Below are 26,417 nucleotides of genomic sequence, written 5' to 3' on the forward strand. Positions count from 1 at the left end.
GTTTACAAAAAAATAACTAAAGGAAATCCAGAAATGATTTTAAAATCCTGTAAATTCAAGGTCGTGACAATAGCAAAGAGGAAATTCAGTTATCAGAGAGTGACGCTAGATTACATGGCACAGATAACATGGATTGGATACAGCCGCAAAATTAAAACTTATTTTTCTTTCCTAATTATATAAAAATATTATTAAGGCGAATATTAATATCGTTAGTAAGAGTAAACTGATCCATTCGCCATACAGCACACTAGCGTGCATGCGTGTAGCAAATGTTTGTGTTATGAACTTCGTACCTTCCCGCTGGTACAGAAATTCATCCCCACTCTACACATCAACTGAACTTTCTAAACTTTGACGAGTTACATACTTAGGTTTTTACGGATAAACCAGTCAGTTATTATGAAATATAACTATTAAAATTGGTTTTGTTTTTAATATAAAAGTAATTTCTATACATAGTATATAGAAAGGTACATAGTATATTAGTAAAGGTAGAAGAAAATAGCTACCAGTTCGTCGATTTTGTAGCTATATCTCTGTATTTTATTTCGTAGATCCTTGATTCCAATCCCAGACAGGACTGAACTTTTTTATACGCTACAATAATTCATCTCTCATTAGCAGCTATAATTTTTTCGATTAGCTTGTGGTTGCCTAAAAAACGGAAATAAAGTTTACCTTGTTAATTTTAAAGAATTAACTATTATATACTGAATTTAAAAAAAAAAAAAAAAAACTTATAACTGTCAATTTAATCTCCGTATGTTTTCTTTGTTTTTTTTTTTCAATTTTACATAGTCTCCAAAAATAATTATTAAAATAACTGAAAACGTATAATAGGTAAAGTTTTACAACGAATTTTAAAATTGATTTTATTCAAGTAATTTTTTTGTATTCATAAAGTTTTCTTTGTATTATTCTTACCCTTTTTTAGATTTTGTTAAAAATTTTATTTAGATGAAATGGATGGTATAGAATAATATTATCATAGTTAATAAACAGTTTCGTAAATTACATTCTAACACCTATAATATAACAATTATAACTATTTAGACAATTATTTTAATTATTTTTTGTTTTTTTTTAAATTTAGTATTTTTGGAGAAATCTCTGCTTCATCAAATCGTTTTGTATATATTATACATAAAAAACATACTTAAAATTTTAAAATATATGTAGAATGTTTGCGATTTCAATCTATGATATAAAATAAAGTAGTATAAGTAAAATCCTTTACTTTGTATCAGTGACTGACATGGTAAACATACCTCTTTATAATTTTATTACTTAACGTATGTTTTCGTTAAATTATATATATATATATATACATATTTGCTCTGCTCTTCATCAGCTGAAGAACAATATGATAAAGCAAAAATCTCTTCAAATGCACTAAACATCAAAGAAAAAACGAAATCAGCTATTTAAAAAGAAAATTAATTTTACAAATGCTCAGCATACTTTTTGCCTTTCTTTTTAATTATTTTTATCACTGACTTTTCAAAAGGGAAAAGTTGTTTTTAAATAAAATGTTAAAATAAAAAAATAACCAAATAAACAGCTAAATTAATTATAAATAACGTAGTACTTACATGAATTAAAAGCTCGCTTTAATACCCTGTTTTATTATTAAATTATACATTTTTTCATTAAATTCATAACTTTTATCCAAATAAAAAATATCATTATACTTGTATTTACATAATGAAATATGCTTTCAAAATTGGTATAAGGGTAGTAATATTATTTTATTTTCGTGAATAAATAAAATATATATGGAACTGCGATTCAATATCTGTAACAGAATTCCAGAGCTTTGAAGCGTAACTTCTTATACGTAAAAATGAAATCAGTCTATAAAAACAAAACCTGAAGGTATAACGCAGCAATGGAAAAGTCAGCATCTCACTTTCTGACATCATATGATTTGAATTCTCTTTCATATACTCACCAGATAATAAAAAAAAGTTACATTATATTTCCTCTCTGAATATTAGAATGTTTTTATATATTTTTTTAAATAATCCCTTTCAAAATACATAATGTATACTACATGATTTTAAGAAATAGTTATATATGTACTGTTAAATTTTTTCCATATTTTTTTTACATTATAGTCTGTGTATTTTTTATTCCTGTCGTATAACGTACAAATAAAATATGTGTTCGCTAAAATACTCTTAAGGAACATATTTTATGTACAGTATTTCATTTAATTGATAAAAAAATTCAGTTATACTAATCTTTCCTAGTAACACTAATTCTGATCTCATAAAACAGAAATCACGTTGGATTTTTAAATGTGAAAAAAAAACATTAAGTATATCTATATATATATAAACATAGGAGTCACTCAGAAAAATTTGAAAGCTTTCAACAAGCTTTGGTTAAAATAAATTTAAAACTAGTAACAATTAAAGAATACAAATTTGTGCCAAAAGAGTTTCTCTACATTTTAGAAATTCCAACATTTATCATACTGAGCCAATAATTTTTCTATTCCATTTTTACTGCAATTAGTCACTGAATTTTCGCAGCGAATTAATTATCTATAAGATGTATATAAAAAATATTTACTTGGAAATGTTATAAGTTACAATGTTACAAACAACAGTTGTTAAAAGTACCCTCTTAAATATGTAACAGCAAGCTAGAATGAGCTTTTTATACCGGCTAAATCTTTCATTAATATTCTTTTTGAAACGGTGGAAGCGCTTCCTCGATCTTCAATTTAACGGTTAATAAATTTTTATAATGATTTTAATTCTTTAATGATTTATAAAATCCTTATAATTAAAATTCTGTAACGGAACGGCTGAAGATCGAGAAGCCAAAATCTCGAAAAATTAGTCAATTTCAAAAATCTCGTGGAATATTTGTATCTTGAGTTTTCGGCATAGGATTTCACTCTGTCTGGTTTCATACAATAATACCGTTCATTCGGCTTTAAGTAATGCTAAGAAGTTCATGAAAACTTTTTATTGTGTACAAATGGTAAAATTTAAATTGGCACATGGAAGACATAGATTTTCATAATGCAAAATTCTGCCAATTGTTCACCTCTGCTGTTTTTACATGATTCACTCGATAAAATAAACTTTATCTAAATAGCGATATCAATTCTATCACAAAGATATTATGCTTGAAGGCTTTCTAATGCGTAACGGGAAATTCCCGATTGTATCAATTACAAATTACTATAAAAAATAGAAGTTTTTTTAGAAAACATGTAGTAATTCTTTTTGTATCAACAACCGGTTGCGTGACTTGTCACTAGTATTTAAGTAAAACGAATTATTTAGTAAATAAATATAATAATTTATTCAGACTGATACGTAGGTATAAGTTATGTAAATCACGTCAATAATAGATTGGTGTGATAATTCACGGATTAAAAGTGTAACTATTTTAGCCTTTGCCTGAACTAAAGAAACCATGGTAAAACCAAAATTAAAATATAATTTCGGTTATATATAATTATTAAAAAAACATTGAATTGCTTAGTTCAATAGGAAAGAATAAGTATATAGAACAATAATAAAGCAAGCATATGAGGATACTGAAATAATATCTGTACAAAAAAAAAACAATTAAGGTGAAAATTATTTTAGGGTGTTTGTTGTACACACTAAATGAAAATGAAGAAGTTTTATAATTTGTTTAATATATTTATTTTTTGTTCAAGAACTAGTATATTTACAATCGGGTTCTTAATTGAAATCATAATAAACCGTTTGATAATAAGCACATGATTAGGGGTTCTTAAGGAACTCCCATAATTAGTTAATCCAAAACAAAAATTATTAATAGCAATACTCTTGATGTTCATTAATAAAAAAAAAATATATCTGCCAACACTTCATAGTCCATAAAAACAAACAATTAACAAATAAATAGTCAGTAAAAAAATTAACAAATAATCAAGCGGTAGCTAGTCAAACAAAGAACAAAACAACTTGCAGCTATAAACAAAAAATAAAAAAAAAAATAAAGAAGTGAACAAATATTACATCACTAGATTTGGCTATAGTAACTGCAAACTGTCATTCAGTAGCCCCTATGTCAAGCACATGGAGACGTTTCAACCTTCGGATGTCCCTACTGTTACCAAGCAGATCGATTGCTAAGTGGTTGACGTGTGTTTCAAAACGTTGTTGATATTTAAAATTGTGCTATATCACAACCTCACGAACGGTCGGAAGTTCCAGATATTCGTGAATGTCATCATTCCGTGTGAATCGTGGCGCCTCTGCAAATGTTCTCGTTACCCTGTTTTGGAAGCGTTTGTATGATATTTACCGTTACTATTACTTGTTGTTCCCCACAACTCCACACCATAAGTCCAGATTAATCGTAGGATAACTTTGTAAATTAGAACTTTATTGACCAAAAATTTATTTTTAATTTTTAGAAATTAGTATCAAGTAAAAACACAACAATCAAGTATTAATGGTTCTGTAATAATAAATATTTTAATCATATTTTAAATAAATTAGTTGGAAGATCTGATGGCTAGTTTATTAAAAATAGCAATGGAAAAATAATAAATAATTTTTTTTTTATGTAGATGAAAAACGGCGAATGAATCTGCTTTTTTTACAAGAGAATAGTAGTTTTGTTGGATGGTTTTATAAAGGAGATTATTTGTCATTTTTTAATTGGTACATTTTTGTGTAAATGATGATGATAAAGGTCATCCTGAAGAGCACTTGATTTTTTTCTTGTTCTTTCCTTCATCTAATTGTAACCTATTTAGAGTTTTTATTTATAAATCAATGTTTGCATTTGTCCCCACTTGTTTATTTATATGAAAATGAGTTAAATCTTTCAGCTTGAAGGATTTGTTTATTATTTAATGAGTGTTCAATGATTTCATTGCTGGTCGTTATTTTTTGTTTGATGTTATTCAACGAAGCAGATGTTTATTTTTTTTAGTCCTTTAAAATTTGGGAAATGTGTAAATTTAAAAATAACTTTTTCCTCCGTTCATATATGTATATTAATATTGTTAAAGTAAAATAATTTTTAGTAATAAAATAAAAATGAGGAAATCATTTTATAAAAGTAAATGTAATTTTGCAATTTTATTTTAATGCGGCACATAAATATTAAAAGTTATGATATGTATTTTGTAGGAGTGGGCGTTTATATATCAAGAGTTGAAGAAGGTAGTCTTGCAGAAAGAGCTGGATTACGACCTGGTGATTCAATATTAGAAGTCAATGGAACCCCATTTACTGGTATCTCTCATGAGGAAGCCCTAAAGGTGAGAACGACTTACGTCATTTTACGTAAATGTATATATCTTACTGTAACTGGTAATACATGTAAAATTAATTTATTTTAGAATTTATTTCGTCGATAATCATATTTATTACAAAAATCATATAATAAATTGTTTCCTAACAATTTATTTCAACAATAATTATATTTTAAAGTACTGTCTTTAACGTAAAAAAACCTGTCGATAATGATAAACTGTTCAATTTATTCTTTGACATGTTCCATCTCATTTATTTCTTTATTATTGTAAACCGTTCCTGTAAACTGTTAGAAATTGTTACATATGAAAATGTAAAGTGAATTTAATAGAAAAGTTTTTCTATAACAATGATTAGAATATTATTTTAAAATAAAAATAATTCGTTCACATTAATTTTAATTAAGTAGAGTACCTTTACTTTCTTTCTATACGTACTAAAAATTTAACTTATGGCCTAACAAAAGTTCTATAATTGCATTTTAGGCATGTCTTTTTTTAATTGTTTTATTTACTAATTTTCAAATGTTTGTAACTAAATAATTTGAAATGTAATGTATTAATACAAAAACTGATTTTGCAATCGAAATACTAATGAGTTAATTATTTGTTACAGTTAATTACTTAGCTTGTTCAGAATTTTTTTAATATTATTACTTTCATACTAGAGATCAATAATTTTAATAAGAACTCTGAAATAATTTTCACCTGACAGGTGATTCCAACCACTTGTTTCCATACTAAAGAAAGAAAACTAGGTACTCATATTTATATGATGTAATCATACTGCAGTTTATTTATAAGGGTTGGTTATCATCTCACTATTCTATGTTTGTGGTTGTAAGCCAGGGTGTTTAGATTACGGAAAAGAGGGATGTGAGACCCTGATTCCATATTCAGATCCCCTTCGTATAAATATGCTATGACTCTAAAGATTTATTAGGTACAGAGTTTTTATTCAAATGATCCATCTTTATATTCACTTAGTCATGGAGTACTCTTTATTTGTCCGTGCAATGGTCTTTTTAACATGAAAAGTGTTATCTTGTTGACTTACATTTTACCTTTGATTAATATTTAGTATAATATGATATACGAGTTAGGAGGTACAATAATCTTTTAAAGATCTATTTCTTACGATAGTGTGGGTATTTAAGAACCTTGGTTGTAGGAATAAAGTTTGGACAGAGGTGGGGATGTATACGAATATTACCCTAATGATCCATTTAATTATTACAAAAATGTTTAAATCAATTTGACGACGCTGTCAGTTAGTATTAAATGTATTAATAATCCACAATTAAAACTACATTACTATTAATATACTAAAATTAGCAGTCATAATACCACACGCTGTATTATATCGATGTGTAATGTAGTTAACAGGTACCATGAAGTAATGCAATGGTCTCTTCTCACATTATCAACGCTTTTTACTTTATTCTACATCTTGTATAAATGAATATGCTGTAGATTTAATTTACAGATACAAACAAAATAAAATGGCGGATTGTGTTTTACGTCTCGATCGCTCTTTTGACCACAGTAGTTAACACATTTATTCTTCCAATTTTATACTATTCATTTGAAAAACAAAAACCATCTATTTTGTCCTTGTTATAATGTATTTATCTCATGTTAAAAATGAGAAAATACTGATATCTTCTAGTACATGTACTTTAGTACATAAGATAATAAAATCAGATGCTGCTTCGGGCAATATTATATCAAGCATTTTTTTTTCTTCAGACGTATAGATAATTTCCTGTTCTTTGAATATTTATTAAGGAATTCTGTCTACTACTTATAATTTATAATCTGATCATGTGATAAAAAAATTGAGTCTGAAAGAAAAGTAAAAAACTGAGCATTTGATTAAATCGAGTCATTAGGTGCGTTTAAAAGCTTATAAAAAACTGGTTTATTGTTACTTTTTGTTTAAAGTGTACGATCATGAAAACTGGCCTAAATTTATTTATCGAGTTGTAAGAATTTTCTTAATATCACAAAAACCTTTTATCATAGTTCAAAAGATCTAAGTAAATTTTAATGTTACTAACTCCTTCCTCGGCGATTTATTACTATTATAATTTTTAAATGAATGAAGCTAAAAAATAACAAAAGTAGGCACCAATAAAATACTATCAAGGTTAATTTTCATCGTAGAACATATCAAACCAAATTATATGGTAATAAGATTACTAACGACTGGTATCACAGTTTGATTAAATGTCCAGCAATTTTATCAAAGTGTTTAAATTACGCTCAAACGTAAAGATTCCTATATAAATTCAGATAGACTGAAAATACTTATCAAATTAAGCTAATTACTAAGAGAAAATGATGTGAAACAGCATGTTAGTAAAAGATTTCGGTGATAAAACTTCAAAATCTTGAATTCAAATGGTTCCTCTGTCAGTAACTTAATAAAATTTTGTTTGTAGTTATAATATTATTAAAGCTATCTGTTCGAACTGTTAGTCTATACTAAGTTTTTCATTACAAAACGCCTCTGTCTTCGTAAGTAATCCAATTAAAGGCAATGTATTTTTAATGAATATACCGTTATGCTTAATTTTTTATTAAATGAATACATACTAAAATCTTAGGGAAACAAGTCACTACTAAAATTGAACACAATTCCTGTTAAATGAATCCATTATGCTAATTTTAAATCGTAAATATGTACCGAAATCGATCTTATAAAGCTCGCGTAACATATATTTAAACGTAAAATTATATTTATTGAAAAAAAATCGAAAGGGTTTTTTTAAATACGTTTTTATTAAAAATGTATAAAATATTAAATATGTGTAGTGAACCTAGAAAAATATCATTAAAATTTAAAGAAAATTTAACTTATTTTGTTTATAAAATTCATCCATGCGAATGTAAACTATAAATGAACTATAAATAAACTCTTTACAAAAATCATCTACGTTCATTTCAGCAAGGGATTGGGCAAGGAATTTTGCTAAATAATTTTCTTTACTAATCTACATATGTTAATAGAAATAAGATTTTGAATAATTTTCTTTACAATATTCATATAAAATTTAATTTCACGAATCATAAAAGCGTGGGGCGTTCTTAATGATGATCTTTAAATAATTATTAATTACATTTATATAACTTTGTAACACTTTGTGTTGTAACAAATAAATAAAACAAATTATTTAACATTAAGTTCAATGTTCTCGTGAGATAGATTTGTGGTAGTGGGGTGGGGATGGTAGAATTTGTAGAGAATAACATTAAAAAACATTCAATTTTTGAAAAATATTTTTTTATTAACTATATTAAAAATAATCATTAATAATTACTCTTAAACAAGATTTTTAGTTACATACGGGGAATATTTTTTGAAATAAAGGCGATTCTCGATGTGGTTCCTATTTTGTTAGTGACAATATAACGATTGGGTCCAAGCTAGTGACTGATAATTTTGACGGTAGGATTTTGACTGCGGTGACTATTCTAAGATTTCTGTTTTTTTCAGATATGTTTTTCATATGGTTCTTTACAGTTTTCGATTTGGTTTCATAGAGTTTTACATTAAAGTTTTTAAAATAATTGTAAAAAATATATTAATAACAATATGAAAATGTTACGACAGGTAACGTTGTAGAAGTTAGCTTATAGTAGTTGAACGTCAGCGATGAAAATGACATGAAATTAGTTCAGACTTTATTCTCCTACATGCCTTCACTCTTTTTAAAAAATAAATTCCTTACAAAATAAGTTACTAGTCGATCTACCGGACTGGTCTAGTGGTAAACATGTCATCATAAATCAGCTGATTTCGAAGTCGAGAGTTCTAAAAATTAAATTTTAGTAAAGGTAGTTTCTTTTACACGGATTTGAATAATAAATTGTGGGTACCGGTGTTATTTGGTGGTTGGGGTTCAATTAACCACACATCTTAGGAATGGTTGGCCTGAGTGTGTTCTAGATTACAGACTTACCGATCCACTTACACTTACAAATGTAATATTGATGAGTCACTAATGATTAAGTGATAATTAAATTAAAGTATTAAAAAAAGAAACTAGTAAATAGAATCTGTTTACCCTTTCTTTCCAACAATATTTATTTATAATAGCTTTAAAAATAATTGCTTCACTTTTAGATTTTATTGCAGATTAATAATGTTTGTATACGCCTGATTAATTTAGGTAGTTCGTGCGACTGACAGCTTTCCCAAGAAATGATTTCCAGGTGCCTTGCCTTACAAGCAGTAGCTCACGTTTACAGTTATGTTCTCTCCTGTTATTATTTATTATTTTATTGTTACAATATTCTCTTCTTATCAGCTGTTTTAAAATGTTTTTCTATTTCGAATATTACTTCGTCTCTGCTACGGTATCGGTTGCTGTACACAATTTAGTATTCGGCTTACCAACACGAACGTACCAGTTACTTCTTTAATTACCATTCGTGACTGTAATAGTTATTTCGTGAGAAAATGTCTGCAAGTAAAAAATATTTAATCATAAAACATCCAAATCGGGTGAGGTAAATAAAAACTGATTAACTTTAAGAAGTTAATATTTGAAATTTTTCTAACTTTTATTAATTGTTTTCAAAATAACAAAGGATTAAAAATAGTGAAATTGTTATTTTCTTTAGGTTTCTAAAAATAAAAACAGTTAATTAAAAAATACTATTAAAATATATCAATTTCATTTATTATTTTTTATAAATTACCTTTTGGCACTAAATAACGGAGAGCACACATAATTAATTTTTTGTACTTTTTTAATATCAAATGAAAATTGAATTTTTAGATTTAAAGATCCTTTATTTATTTTAAAAATAGGTTTTTTAAGAAATTAAAATTTAATTTTCTTTATTATATACGTACTTTTTGGCGGGTTTTATGTGTAAAAATTGGGCATTTTCAATAAAATCTTGGTAATTTTTAATGAAACTCTATTAAAATTGTAGGCATTAAATCATCTTATTTGGATACATTACTAATTTCTCAGATTGAATCAACTAATTATTCTGTAAAATTAATAGCAAAATTTGAATCACAAGCTACACTTTTATTCTAAAATGCATACTAAATATTTTGATCGCCTTAACTGAATACAAAGCATTCCGTATTTATTTTTATAGAACGTTTTGATATGAGATCAGAGGAGAGCCTTATTAGTGAGCCTTATTAATGAGATTCTTGAAGAAAAAGTAAGATTAGTATCCTCCATTACTAAGCTCCATGAGTTAGTGTACATCGGTGCGATCACGGCAGTCAAAGCGAATGGCCAGCGAATCGTCGCTCCTGCAATGCGTAAGATCCCCAGCGTCCACCTTGGGAGGAGAGACTGTGTAGGAAAGTCGATAAGCTGAGAAAAGAGATTACTCGTTTGTCCAGTTTCTTAACATCTGCTAACCCCAGTGAAAGGATCCGATTGGCAGCGGAGTCGATAATCCGAACGTATGAGAACCCAAAAAAAACCACCGGCCATGAAATCCTGGATTTGTTAAAGCAACGATTGATGGTACTGTCATGTCGGCTACGGCGGTATCGGCAGAGTAACATGCGCCGGGAACAAGCTCACTTGTTCTGTACCAATCAAAAGGAGCTGTATAAGCGGTTGCTGGTTTCACATCAGCAACAACCTCAGGCGAACGCGTCCCCTACTAGTGAGGAGGACTTTGGTTATTGGGGCCCGCTTTGGTCGTGTTCCTCACAGCATAACAGTGGGGCAAGGTGGATTCGTGAGGAATGAAAACGAGTTGATAGAGTCCAGACAATTGTAGATCATTTAATCACTCTAGAAGATGTACAGGAGGTGATTAGGAAAACCCATAACTGGAAGGCGCCTGGGATTGATGGAGTGCATAACTTTTGGTAAAAGCGCTTTTCTTCTGTTCACAAGCGTCTTGCAGAATTTTACTCTGCCATCTTGTGAGATGCAAGGTCTAATGCCGACCTTTTTCACCCAGGGGATGACCTATGTGCTCCCGAAATCTTCTACTGAGAAGGCAGATCCGTCCAAGTACAGACTTATTACCTGTCTCCCTACAATATATAAGCTTTTTACTTCTGTTCTCACTGCCAAAATCAATAAGCGTCTTGAGAGGCATCAGATTTTAGCTGAGGAGCAGAAAGGATGTTGTCAGGGTGGTAGGGGCTGCAAAGAGCAGCTAGTGATTGATAGCGTTATCTCTGTAACGGCAAAGAAGAGTCGGGGCAGCCTATATACTGGTTATATAGACTACAGGAAGGCCTTTGACTCGTTTCCGCACTCCTGGTTGATAGAGGTCTTACGTCTCTACAAAGTCGATCCCGTTGTCGTTGAGTGCCTAAGTGTCGTTATGGGTAAGTGGTGCACAAATCTTTTGTTGACTATTCCAGATAAGAACCCCGTTAAGGTCGGAGTAACACAGATCAACCGAGGCATTTTTCAGGGCGATTCCTTAAGCGCTCTATGGTTTTGCTTAGCGTTGAACCCTCTGTCTTCCATCTTACAGAAGTCCAAGAAGGGTTTTGCTCTTGAGCAGTAAGTTTTAGCCACCTCATGTATATGGATGATATTAAGCTTATTTCTGACACTGAAAAAGGGATCCGGCAACTTGTCAAATTAGTCGAGAGGTTCAGTGTCGACATATGAATGAGTTTTGGTCTTGACAAGTGTAGGTTCAATGCCATGAAAAGACGAAAATTGTCGCAGATTGAGGGGTGTGAAGTGCCGCAGATGGATGCTCCTGCACTCATGAATGCAATGCAGCGTGGTGAGACATATAAGTACCTTGGTTTCCTGCAGGATATTGGAATTAGCCATAGTCGAGCGAAAGAGGCCCTTACATCTGGCTTCAAGAGTAGAGTAAGAGCCGTCATGAGTTCCCAGTTGAGTGGTTCTAATAAGGTAAAGGCCATTAACATGTTTGCCGTTCCGTTGATTTTCTGTAGCTTTGGCGTGATAAATTGGACGCGGATAGACCTTGAAGGGCTTAATAGAATGATGCGTGTATCGTTCACGCGACACCGCTCCCACCCGCTCAGATCCGTCGAGCGGTTTCACCTGTCCAGGAATAGAGGAGGAAGAGGCGTTGTGGATTTGCGGGAGGTTCATGCAAAACAACTGCTGAATCTCCGGAAATACTACCTAGAAAAGAGCCAATCCAGCTTGCTCCATGGGGTTATAGTAAAATGTGAGGGTAATCTAATCCCACTGCGCCTCAGAGATGAGAAATTTCAGCCCCTTGAGGATACCTTCTCCGAGATCAGTGTGATGGATAGGTGGCGTTCGAGGGAGTTGCATGGGAGGTACTATGCGGCGCTTATGGATGAAGCGGTTGATCGAGATGCGTCTGTGGCCTGGCTGGAGTAATCCGAGCTGTTTGCTGAGACGGAGGACCTTGTATTTGCTATACAGGATAGGGTCGTCAGCACACTCAACTACAGAAAGCATGTTGTCAAGGATCCTGCTGCAACCATTGACCTGTGCCGTCTTTGTGGATCGACCAACGAGTCCATCGAACATGTCGTTAGCGGGTGTCAGTTTTTAGCTCCAAGGGAATATACAGTCCGACATAACAACGTGGCGAAGATACTTCATCAGAGACTCGCTTTGGACCTAGGTCTCCTTCCCGTTTCAGTCCCGTAATTTAAGTATGCTCCTCAGCCTGTATTAGAGGACGATCAGTATAAACTGTACTACGATCGTACTGTTCTGACGGACAGGACAGTGGAGCATAATAGGCCAGACATCGTTCTGACATCGTTCAGGAGAAGATCACCTTCCTGATTGATGTCACAATCCCATTGTCCACCAAAATAGTGAAGAAGTACACGGAAAAACTAGTGAAGTATAGGGATCTTGCAGAAAAAGTCAGGGAGATTCGCAAATCTCTCCTAGTCCCTAGCTCCCCTAGTCCCAACTAGGAGAGCGTAATGCAGAAGGCTGTGTTGCTGGATACATGCCGCTTGGTATTGAAGGGGACGATCAGGTGGAGCTGCGGACGGGGGACAATGGCAGTTAACATCTGGCAGTTCATAAATTTTTATGTCTGGTATTTTGTCTTTCATTCATATATCCCACCCATAGTATTCAATTGTTCATGTTACCATATACAATGCATGTCAGAACAATAGTTATAGCTCCTGCGCCTTGCCTTTGGGCCGGCCAGGATGCTTTTTACTGGGTTTGCCCAATAATAATAATAATAGTTCTACTTCCCATAATTTGAAATTTTTAGTTATTTTGTTAGATAATAAATTTCGTAGTATGATAAAATGTTTTTCGTTTTCAATAATATGAAATAATTCTCTTTTTTTTTGTTTTGAAGCGTCTCAGTGTAACGGATTATCCTTTATAGTCCTCACGATTCTGTTGCTCAATAACCGTTAAATATTTGTCGTTAAATATAACCGTTAAATATTTGTTATTTTACTAATAATCCAGTCAATAGTATAATTTTTCATCTTGGGGGCTACTCCAGAAACTTAAAACAAATTTTCAGGAAGTAGGCTGTCATATCTTGGTGCCAGTAAATACAGCTGTCAAAAAATATTTAGGAAATCAAACATTTTGATATTTCCATGCTTTTATACCTGCTTTTCATCCTTATTTAAGACGAAATGCAGCTTCTGTGAAAAAAAGTCATTTATTAAAAAAGAGGGAAGAAAAAGTGTTTTCTTTTATCAATCAGATAGTAGAAGTGTTATTAGATAACGCATCGTAGGGCTACGAAAAAAGAACTCGTATACAGTTTCTTTCTATCTGAAAAAAAAACTGCGTGAGATAAACAATCTTCCGGTTAATTTGTTTAAAATTCAATTAAAAAATTTTATTGACAGAAAGATTTCTGTCCGTTCATTACTTTATTGATGAGCGTTCTAAATAATACTTACTAACTTCGTAAATTTGAATTTTCTATCTATTGCTAAACGTATTTTTACCGAGATATTTAACAATTTAACCTGTGAATAAGTTATTTTATTTTAAAATCGGCTATATTTATTTATCTTAACGTAGTTACATAACTAATGTTTCATATAATTTTTATATTTATTGATAACTCATTTTAACTACTTCTTTTAATTGATTAATTTCGTTCTTTGTAATGCTGTCCAGATCTAGAATTTGCCATGTTTCCTCGATGTTTTCCGTAAATTTTAGAGTCGTACTTTTATTATCATTAGAATCCTACCATTCCTGATGTGATCTATGTATAATGTGTATGATGTTAAGTCGTACAATGTTATGATCTGATAACGTATTTATTTATTTTATACGAATATTATTAAATTATTTATTTTTTTTTAAGTCACGTTAGTTTTAAAATTTTGTTTTGATATGCAGTCCTTATTACTTTTTTCTCCAATAAAAAGGATGATTTGTTGTATGTTCTCCCATTTTTATTTTGAATTAATCTCACGAATGATTCATTCGTTTGAACGATTTATCTAAAATTATATTTGTATTTTGGGGATAAAAAAGAAAACATTGGGATTAGAGCTGTGTTAAAAAACCACATCTCAAAATACAGCTAAAATGTTTCGGATTTTGAAGCTTGTTGTTGTATAAGTATTTGTTGTTTGTAAGCTAAATTCATGAACGTTATTTAGTTACAATTGGCAGAAACATTCAACAAAATCATGAAACATAAACCGTGTAATATTTTCGCGGCGGGCCATGGTCCCGCTTTTTTTCTAGTTTTAATAAATTTGTTATTCTGTTATAAGGAATCTAATAAGTGGTATTCTTTTTATACATATATAATTGTTATAAAAAATTTTTTAAGAATTAAATTTTTTTTAGAAAGACATTTAAAACAATGTATACTTTATACTAATTTAATTTGAGAATTTTTATCAGTTTCCTTTATTTTATAAAAAAAAATTCCTTCGTGAAACGAATCTTTTAGTTTCTTTTTAAGTATCTTTTAGGTTTTGATCTGTTTTTAAAAGATAACAAATATTTATTTAAAACATTTTTGAAGCATCTTAAATATTGATAGCTTATTTTTTTTTCCAATCAATTTATACTTTTTATTCAATAATTTCCAAATAGTGAAAATTCGGTAGTCTTTTTGTAATTATATCATTAGTTAAATAAAAGCATATTTTTAAAATTAAAAAAAAAATCGTTTTTATTTTATATTTTTTAATCTCTTAGATTAAAAGAAATTACTGTCACAATTGAACTGTATTATTATGAAACTTTTCGGACACAGTCTCAAGAAAATGTGGTTTATTATCCTTTAAACATATTGTATAAAGGATTACGTAAATTCTACCCAATTGCATACAATCGTAGATGGATCTCTTCTGAAATATAATGAAGTATCAAAATGAATAACTGACTCAAACACATTTGTGCATAAATCTAATATAAGAACAGTAGTCATTCACTGACACTACTTGACAGCTGTCCATATATAATCCCATCTTTATATTATAGGTTCATTTTCTTGCGTAGCAGAAAGCACAACTGATTGGTACTCTGCGTCAAAGTTTTTCGTACACTTGCGTATTGTTTGAATTTCCGTTTTTTTGCAAACAACAAATTTTCTATGAAAATAGATTTTTTTATGAAATTTTTTTTATCACAAATCAGTGGCATCGACAAAAAAGCATGTGTGCAAAATTTTTACTTGGGCAAGACAATTATCATTATTAGTCTTTCTAAATAATAACTAATTGCATTGCACTTTAATTTAAATCCTGTCATTATTAGCTTTAAATGAACTAGACCAGATTTATTAATCTTATGAATTAATTATAAATACCCTTTTTAAAAAATATTTTTTTTATTTTTTGATTTTGCTTGGAAGAATAAATTTTTCATTTCAATTTATAATAGTAATTTATTACCATTTATAAGACTTATTATTAAGAATTATTGTAGTTAATTCTATGGACTAATTTATTTAAATTACTAATATTAAATTTATAATTCGTTATTCTGTTAACATAAAAGGAAGTTTATAAGATGGTGTAAATAAGGAATTCCATTTTGTTGACGATAAAATATAAAAACCGCCTTTGTTTTTATCCACACGTTATATAAGACTAATAAGGTGTAAAGATATCGATTCTATTGAAACATTTCAGGTTTAATAAATTTCATTTAATTTATTAAAAAAAAATAAAAGTGTGTATATAGAATATGTATAGAAACTAAACAGTCTTTTCCGTACCGAAAAAAAAACTAAAAATGTTTCATAATAAAATTATACTTTATTTCTTACATTAATTCCTGTTTAATATAATTTAAAAAATGCAAATATAAATAAAATAGTGTGGTTTATGATGAACATATATATTTGAAGACAAATACTATCTAATTTTTACAAAATATTTAAATATTATTTTGTGAAATATTTGATATATTTTTCAATTAGGTTACCAACTAAAATAAGTTTATGATATCTTCTTCGGTTATTTCACAGAAATCTATACCTATTTACTGCTAAAAATTTAAAAACGTGGGATCATGTAGTGCTATCCATTAGCAAACATAAATTTAATAATTTAATGGGTTCATCCATCTTTGATTATAAACTATAATCATTTACTTAAGAATTAATATAGATTGAAATAAAACCCTGATTGGCTTATCAATTAATTTAGTTTTAAATTAATGTTCCTTTAAGAAAATTTATTTTTAGAATTTTTATTTCTCATTTTAATTTCTTTAATTTTCAATTTTTTTTTATTCCTGAGTTTATATATATATATAAGCATTTAAAATATACATTATTTTGAAATATCATTTTCAAAATTCTTTTAGTTTTTTTCTAAAGAAGAAACTGAGGTAATAAATATTTTAGAAACTTGCTCCTAAAATGCAAAGTATTCAATTTCCGACAAGGTTTTAGCTTTTTTCTTCTAATTTTATTTTATTTTATCGTTCTTGTTACAGTAGTGATATAAAATTATAACTAATATATAAGGTTAAAATAGTTAAAATACATTAAGTAAGTAAAGAATATAGTAAGAAAAGTTAGATTAAAAATAAATTCGTCAAAAAACCAATAAGTTAGCAAGTTTAAAAAATATTCACAGCTGATCTGTAAATTAACAAGAAATACGTATAGCTTATGATTGATTTTTCAAAATTTGTGTAAAAGTAATTTTTTAAGCAGAAAAAATTTGATTGATTTAAAAAAATGTAAAACGGAATTTATATTTGAAAAATGCCACAGTAATACATAAACTACATTATAATATGAACCGATTAAGGATTAAATTACTCTTATTGTAAAATAAAGAGACTATATGGTAAACTATACATGGTAACCTTGAGTTTATTTCGTTAAATGCTTTGTATTATATTATTATTTAAATAGCTATATTAAGTTATTCTATTACAGAAAATATTTCAGTAGATAAATAAATATTATATTGAAAAGATATTTTATTTTTAAAATTATTTATAAAGAACTTAAGGGGCAGTCGGTCAACTGCAACCTTCTGTATCATGGAATAATTTATTTCCCAAAGCAGATAAAAAAAATACTATAAAACCCTTTATTGTGTTCCATTAACTTTATAAATAAAAATAATAAGAATTATTTCATCTAATTTTTTATAATGAAACTTCAGCAATGTGTTTGACTATAGAAACAGAGAGAACAGGAGTTAACCTTGAATTCTAATTATCTGGATTCTGCTACCTGGGATTTCTGTAAAAATACTGATAAACTTAGTGAAAATTGATAATATCAATTGACTACATTCTATCTAAAAAATTATCTTGAGATCATCTTAGTCATACAATTATGATATTAATAATAAAACTATATACAAATGAAAATACAGACAGCCTGTTGCTAAAATTACCTACGACAGGTAACAGTTAATTTTAAATTAGAGAAATGACCGACATGTAAGCAATTTTTAAAATTTTCTTTGTACTTTATTATACTTAATAAAAAAAATACATAGTGATTCAATCTATTATTGTAGGATAAAACTAAGCATAGAAGTGGAATACAGAAACAGCATGAACAGTTGACCTATACTCTGATTGCTCTGAAAATTGTTTAATATCTAAAAAAATTGTTAAATTTTTCGTTAAAATTTTATTTAAAACAGTAATTATTTTTAAAGATTTTTATTTAGTTTTGAGACATGCTTACAAGATTTTAATTATCCATTAATGTTTTATTTGGAGAATACAAAAAAAAAATTTGTTAAAAAATTTGAAGTTAAATAACAAAGATAATAAAATTGCAAATTTCTTATTTCTTCCTATTAATCTCCTTATAAAAATAATGATTTAATTTGATTATTAAGGCTAGGAACTGATAAAAATAATTCCAAAAATGGAAGCGAAGCAATTATACTAGCTACTGATTAGCTTGTGTCTGTTATCTGATATATTAAAATTATCGATTAATTTTGATTGACTACTTAATCAATAAACTTAAGGTCATTCATTTTTTGGTATGCGCCAAGATTTAACTCATGATTATTTTATTAATCGAGGACTTTATTAGTTTTTGAAAATTTGTAGCATTAAATGTAATAAGTATATTAGAAATAGAATATGAATAAATTCTTTATATATATATATATATATATATATATATATATATATATATATATATATGTGCGTGTGTGTGTGTGTGTGTGTGCGAGTGTTTGCGTGCGTGCGTATGTAATATCATCAGCTGCTTGGACCATTATTCATGTTGAACTTTCCATGACTAACATGTTCAACATAATTCAAAAGGCCATATATATTGCTAAACATCGTCAATCACCAAAGTAGTAATTATACTTCTTAACGGAGAAACGTATCTGTGAAGCATCTTTCAGAATCTGAAATGAATTATATATGATTTTTATTATTATTTTTATACTTCTTGTATTATTGTAGTATGTGTATTTATCACGGTTGAACAAGTAAATACAAATTCATGAACATACGTACAATAATTCAAGGTACGTTTATTATTAAATAATATTATACTTCTACAAAACACATGAATAAAATAACATCGTTATCGCAGAAGTTTTTTTTAATTTAGTATTCCCATTTATTTATTTTCCAAAGTCAACAAAAGTATATACATATAATATTAACGAAATCTTGTAATGTTTTTACGCTGTTCCAATAGTTCACTGGTAATTCCTCGTCTCAAAAAAAAAAAAAAAAACACTACATAGTACATGATAAATATTATACAGAGGAATTTAGTTAATTTGAAGCTGAAAGGATCCACAAAAAAATTAAAATTTTTAAGAATAATTTCGACAATTTGAATATTTAAGTTTGGGTATATAAGCAAACATAATTTTAGCTGAACTTAATAATCAAGGATTTTATAACTGTTTATAAAACAGTATAGGAAGATTGTTTTGTAAGGAATAAACACACAATTAATTTATTATTACACACTATTAATTTCATATACATTAAATATTAACTATATACTAATTTTAGGCCCATCAGATTTTCATAATTGATAGGCCCCTAAGAAAGCTCTAAATCACATTGATAAGAGTAAATATTTTGCTTGCCACCAACCACAGAAATTTGAAACAGAACAGTTTGATTTTAGCATTATTTAAATTTTTATCAATCTGATTTAATCACATGCCTTGGAGAGTACGAGGGAATTCAAACCCTATTTAAGAAATTAATACTTTATCTTGAAAACAAAAAACAATTTTAAAAATAATTATTTAAATAGCCTTTTTTTACATCAGAAGGCCAGGATGGTTCAAGGTGGTCTGAACCACTTCGATGTCATTAGTTTTTTAGAAACATATTTTAGAAACAGCAATTGAAATATTTTAAGTTTCTCTCATCTAGATTGAGGAATTCCGTAGGGATTACACGAGGAAAATCGGTTTTGATCCTGTCTTTGTACTCCAGAGTTAAGTGGATCTATGATGAACTTTTGTCACACTTAACTGTTTGTTTATAATCATATTATTAATAAAATTATCTCGAACGGGTACCGTACAAAGCAATATTTTGGAAATGGGAGAGGCAATATATTTTTATACGTATATATTACACAAAAGAAAGTAAGTTATTAAATAATTTAATATTGGTTTCGTAATTCCAACAAATAATTACTCCCAACAAATAAAAAAGAATAAAAAAGTTATCCTTATAATGTATAGGTTTTAGATTCTATAGACTTACTCAATATTATTTTGCCTTCATTATTAAATATTAATTTTTACAGTTTAAAAATCTGAAGTTCATTACATTCTAATACTCGTTAAAAAATAAGTAAATCTTTTATAACATTATTTTTCTAGCGCACTTTTGCAAGTAGCGAATGTAGGTATGTTTTAAACTACATCAGTTCTTTATTTTTGTTATTGAAGTAAGTTTGTTATTAAACTACGAGTACGTCAATAAATTACCTTTTCTTCTTTAACTTAAATGCATTTGTGCACGTTATATGTGTCTCAGTTATGCCTAATTTTTCATTGTACGTATTTCATGTTTTTGCAGTACGTTTTCTACCAAAAACGTTCACAGCAAACTTCGTAATTCCGACCTAGTTATTTACGACTTACTGAAAGTAAGTAGCGAGATATACAATTACAATTTAACGGAACCCTTCATCAAAGTGCTATAAATACACACTTTTCAAGCTTTATTTGTAATTTTGGGAAAAATAAATTTTTTTTATTATAACGACACAGTTACTTTACAATCTGTTCAGTAATATAATTGAACAATAAGTAAATAAGATTTATATTTAAACTAACGTTAAGTACTGAGGGATCCAGCGGCTATTGACTTAACTATAACAACGAAATAAAAGAAATACAAGAGCATTCCGTTCAGCCAGACCATAAAGTCACCTAATTGAAACGAAAGACAAACCAAGAATATTGTTCCTTAACAATCTTAAAAATATCACTGATCGTGTTATCCAATAAATTGACCGCCAAATAATTCGGGTGCCGATCCCAACGATTTTGATACCGCATTTCCTGCCAAACGGTTCGCTACTTAACATTATTATATATGAGGCTATAGCTTATGTAGCAGGATATGTTTAGCATTTTTCGCAATGTTTTTGTCTGGCAGCGTTCACGTATGTCAAGTGTGTTCAAGTCACATTCTGTACCCCACAATTCAAGCCGGTTTAACCAAACAGGCTTAAAACTGATTTTTAAATTAGTAAAAAACAAATTAAGAAAAAAAAATTGCATAGGTAGTGCAATGAACAAATGGGAATTTTCAGATATTGGAAATTTCAAACTTATAGAAATATAAAGATATAATAGATAAACGGATATTTATTTATTTACCTATTTTATTATTACGTATCCTTTTTTATCAATTACAGTTTCCTGCATATTGGTATTACAATCTTTAATTTATAACGTGCATGTTTGGTTGTCATCGATTATCGATTGACTTAGAATTTTGTGGTATTTAAGTAACAGGAAGTGATATTAGTTATTTTATTTTAGGCTCTAATAAATAATTTTATTTCTAGGAATTTGTAATTTTTGTGTTCAACGTGGTATCTGTTAAACTTTGCAAATAGATTCCTGTTTTTTTTTTGTTTTTTTTTTAACATTAAGCCCTATGATCGTAATAAAAGAAAAAATATGACGGTATAATTGTTTATAATTAACTGAACGTTAATAATGAAACAAAAAATATCAACAAAAGTTTATTGATTTCTTTCACAAAAAATTAATTTGGTAGAAATGTATATCAAATTAATCTCTTCTAATGCTAACTACAACTTCTTTACAAAAAAAAAAGTAAATTGCATCTTAAATAATAATACACGATTATAAAAATATAGGCACTTGCGGTTATTGGCTCTCATAAGACGCTGACTGAATGTCGCATTCCCTGATACAACAGAACTTTTAAATTCGAAACGTGTAACAATAATACAATAACAGTAAATCATTTTCAGCAATCTATCAGCCTCAATAATTGAAAAATAGTAACCCGGTAAAGACGGCAAACCTTTTTTCTACGTGCTAGATTATTACCTACAAGTGACGCCTATAAGAGCTATTTCTCCGATGTGGAACTGTAAAATATTTAGGCATTCGACCAAAATTTATTTTAGATAAATCGCACACGTAAGAAAAAATTCCTTCTTAATTTAATCAGCCTAAAATCGCTTTCTTTTTTATAGCTTGTGTAAAACATAAAAATTCAAATTAATACATGACTTTTACTAGGTATTCTTCACAAGAGGTTGAAGATACTAAACGGGAATAAAAATCATTTAATGGATTAAGTGAAAATTTATTATAACAGTAGGATTATAATAAATCTTGGGCGTCATATTTTTTCATGTCAATTATTAGTTTTATTATTTCCTACATAACCTTATTTGTAGAAGTTAGAATTTAACTTATAATTTTCGTAGGAAAATACTTAAAATAAAGTTTAAAATAAATCGATAAAGTAAGTCTAATTTTCTTTATATAAAAAAAAAACAAATTTTTATTATCATAATTTGTGAGTTGTGTAAGAACTAATATAAAATAATAATTGTTCTGAAGTAGTACATATGTAAATTTATTAACAAAATGTAAGCGAAAGATATTGCGCTAAAAGTTGTTTTATAGTTAAAAAACAATCATATTTTAATCTGCAGTGCTACTCTTAAGTCGTATTACGGAAAATTAAATGAGAAATTAGAGGATGAAAATTAAAAAAGAGAGAAACTGAGAGTTAAAAAAAAAAATTAATACATCAACGTTTTCCATTAAAATATAAATTTATCTACCTCCGTTTATTGTAATATTAAGCGTAACAGAAATGAAAACGGAATGAAAATTTAGAATGCTATAAGAGGAATACTAAAATTTAATAAACGTTGACAGTATACTAGATTGGATTTTTGTCGAACGGCAACTAATCGTATTTTCATATTCTTTTATGTTAATAAAAATTGTCAATTTAAAATAATCATTAATAACGTTTTTAATTAACGTTTTATTTTCTTACTGATTTTTTTTGAAAGTATTTTATAATTATTATTTAACATGCAATTATACGAGTAAATATGTTTATCCATTTTCTTTAATTATTATGTAGGTTAGACCAAGATTATCGGTATTGTCCGTTTTGTCATATAATCATCAATATTATTACCGATTGGTTATTTTATTTAATAATACGAGTGTAATAAATTTTCAGCAGTACACAAAAGGAAAGTTATTGGATTCATTTAAAATACTGATATGTTTTTAATGCTCTAGAATTAAAAAAAGATAGTAATTTATGAAAAAAAGTCATTCTGTGCATCTATTTCATTAATATAAATTTCTTTATTAGTAGGTTCCGCCCTTCTTAGGGTAAAACTTGATTTTTTTAAAGCATTTTCTAATTTCGGTAAGATTCTGCTGCTACCCTGTCGCTTCTCCAGTCTAAGTTTTCACCTTACAGGACCTGGACAATTACCCATTGACATATTTCTCGGCAGGATTACCTTTGCATCCATGAATTTGCTTTAGCAACATACCCTACCATTGCTCCATTCTCAATCTGTGATTAGCTGTAAATATTGTACTCAATTCCATCCAAGAATTTTATTAGTTATTCTGTGATCTCACATTTCTTGCTAAATCGATACGTTTTGCAACATGAATTATACCATGAGATCCGACTTTCATCTTCGCGCGACGCTTGCTGTACAATTCTCGAAAGGGGACTGTAGAGTAAAGTTAAACTCATTGGTAGTCTAAGCCCTGCTAGATCATACAAAACTCTGCCTCCCTAGGTTTCAGAATCTTCAGGGTAGAATAAAAAATGAAAATTACTAAATCTAAAACAGGGATAAAGGAATAAAAGATCGGAAAAAGAAGCGTGTAATGTGAAGAAAGATCTACCCAAAAAAGAACTCAGAACAAAGAACTACACTAAGAGGTTAGAATCGAGGTCCCTCCGGGCAGGGAGTCATACATTCGAGAGGTAAGGTAAATTTTAATAAAGATGTGCTGATTTGTAATCAAAATGTACAAATTGTTCCTTTTATTATCTCCTTGATAATTATAATTTAATGTATTAATTGATTTATTATAATAACTACACTAACATATCTATACCATTCGAATCTAGTTTCACGGAAACTTCCGATACAGAAGATCTATCTTTATAACCAACAACATTTAATAGTAAGATGACTTGATAATTTGTAAGTTCACTAAACATAATATTATATTCTTAACCGTTTTCTTGTTACCTCTATTCTTATTAATTCAGTGAATATGCCTACTCCTGCCTTTACAGTTTCAAGATCTTACCCGTGTTTACTCTGAAGTTTATTTCATCACGACTAAACCTCTCACTGTTAAATGAAATCCTTAGATATTTCTAGCTTTAACAAAACTTCTCTGTTACCTGTTAATCTATCAATTTTTTCATTTATTAAATATTCCACTGCCAAATATTAATAATTTCTTCTGTTAAGATTCAGACTAAACAATTTAGTATTCTAGCTTCCTCATCATTTAGCTTACGTCATTCCTGTATTTAACAATAATTCTTTGTTTATTATTATTAACTGTAAATAAAATATTGGATTAAATGTTTGTTTTAAACAAAAAATTTCATACTTCACGATGAATTATTCACAAAATCTTTCTATTTTTTGTAGTACTCTTTCAGAAACATGATTATAGATTATTTAAAATCATTTTTTTTCAAATTAGCGAGTAATCATGAAAAGTTCTTCGTAAGGTAGAATCATTTTGATGAAAATTACTACAAATTAAATAAGTAGTATTACTGTCAGCTATAGTTATAAATATGTAATGTTTAACATTAAATTTATGTAATTCCTACTTCCGCCTAATATTTTACCCGTAATTAGTAGTTTTAATGATTTATATTTATATAATTTGCTAAATAACTTGTGTTTTTATAGTAATTAATTTAATGGATTGCATGAAAGATCTTACTGATTATTAGTTGCGAGAATAGGTAATAATTATTTAGTGTAATAATATTTGGGCTATTATTTTATTCCGGTAACGAAGTAGGGTAATGCAGTTAATAGTATTATTACTACTATTATTATTAACAAATTATTTTAGCTTTAATTAGTTTTAGATTACCATTAAAACTTTTAGAGGTATCGATTTGCAATGTATTTAATTCTATTCTATTACAACTATTATTGTGTTAATATATGCATATATTTTCGAATTGAAATAATGAGATGAGAAGGTTTTTATTGAACGTCATTTTCAGATTGCATAACGATTTATCTCGATTCATGTAACAAACATTTATAAGCGGTTGATAGTTTTGTCAGTTACTGTTAACTGTAATTAACCTTAGTGTTAAAAAAATATTGTTTTCAATCTGTAATTTTATTACAGTGTTTACAAAAGTATAACCAAGCATCCTTTTTTTTTTGTTTATTGGTACTGTATTGTTATTTTTATTATATAAAAAGTTGGATTTTTTCTTCGAAAAAATATCTAAAACGATTTGTTTATTTTTTATCCAGCAGTTTGTTTTTAAATTTTTTAAATGTAGGAAGAACGATTGTTTTTATATGGTTTCGTAAGTGTTGGTAATTTACTTATTATTTTTATTTCACCAATTTCTGTTAAATATTTTCGCCTAAGTTTTGTTTTGTGTTTAACTTTATTAATTCTTCTACGCTTATTTATGATAATTGTTTAACAACTGAAATTCAGTTTAATTTTCAATTTATATTTTTTCTATAAATGGCTTTAAGCGTTCATATACATGATTTTATTTATTTCATTAACCGTTTTACTTAGTTCTTTCTTTTTTGTTTAATTTTATTATATGCTTTTATTTGTAGTCGCATCAACAATTATAGTCATTAACGATTTAATATAACTACATGATCATAAATAATAAACAATAAAACCCAAAAACGAGAAACAATAAACACAACCTAGAGTAAAAATAATAAATGAGTAATAAACATGGAAATATCATCACTAGTCATTTTACTCTGCATATATGTGTTCCGTAAGGGTTCTCACGTAACGAAAACCGCTAAACTACGTTCTTCATTCGACTATCAGAGAGAAACCGCAACAGTCTTTTTATGCATTTCTTCCGGTTTAGTAAATAAACACTTCACATCTGAACCCAAGTCTAATTTTTGTCGAATAAATCCAAACATTGGGTAATCTATGAGTAAGTGGTTTATGGACCATTTTACATTGCACACCTCACAGTTCTGCTGAGGAGAG

At 28.4% G+C, this 26,417-nt stretch overlaps 1 protein-coding gene across 1 annotated transcript in view; it reads left to right on the top strand.

The window, feature by feature from the left end:
• The window catches only part of dysc (whirlin protein dyschronic), an 857,123-nt gene that overhangs the window by 298,095 nt on the left and 532,611 nt on the right, over positions 1-26,417 (top strand). The window contains exon 4 of the mRNA XM_075357689.1: positions 5,139-5,269. Within this exon, the coding sequence (XP_075213804.1) occupies positions 5,139-5,269 (131 nt within the window). The remainder of the gene's footprint in view (positions 1-5,138; positions 5,270-26,417) is intronic.

The sequence above is a fragment of the Lycorma delicatula genome, chromosome 2, assembly GCF_047948215.1.
Source record: "Lycorma delicatula isolate Av1 chromosome 2, ASM4794821v1, whole genome shotgun sequence".
In the NCBI taxonomy this organism is placed as follows: domain Eukaryota; kingdom Metazoa; phylum Arthropoda; class Insecta; order Hemiptera; family Fulgoridae; genus Lycorma; species Lycorma delicatula.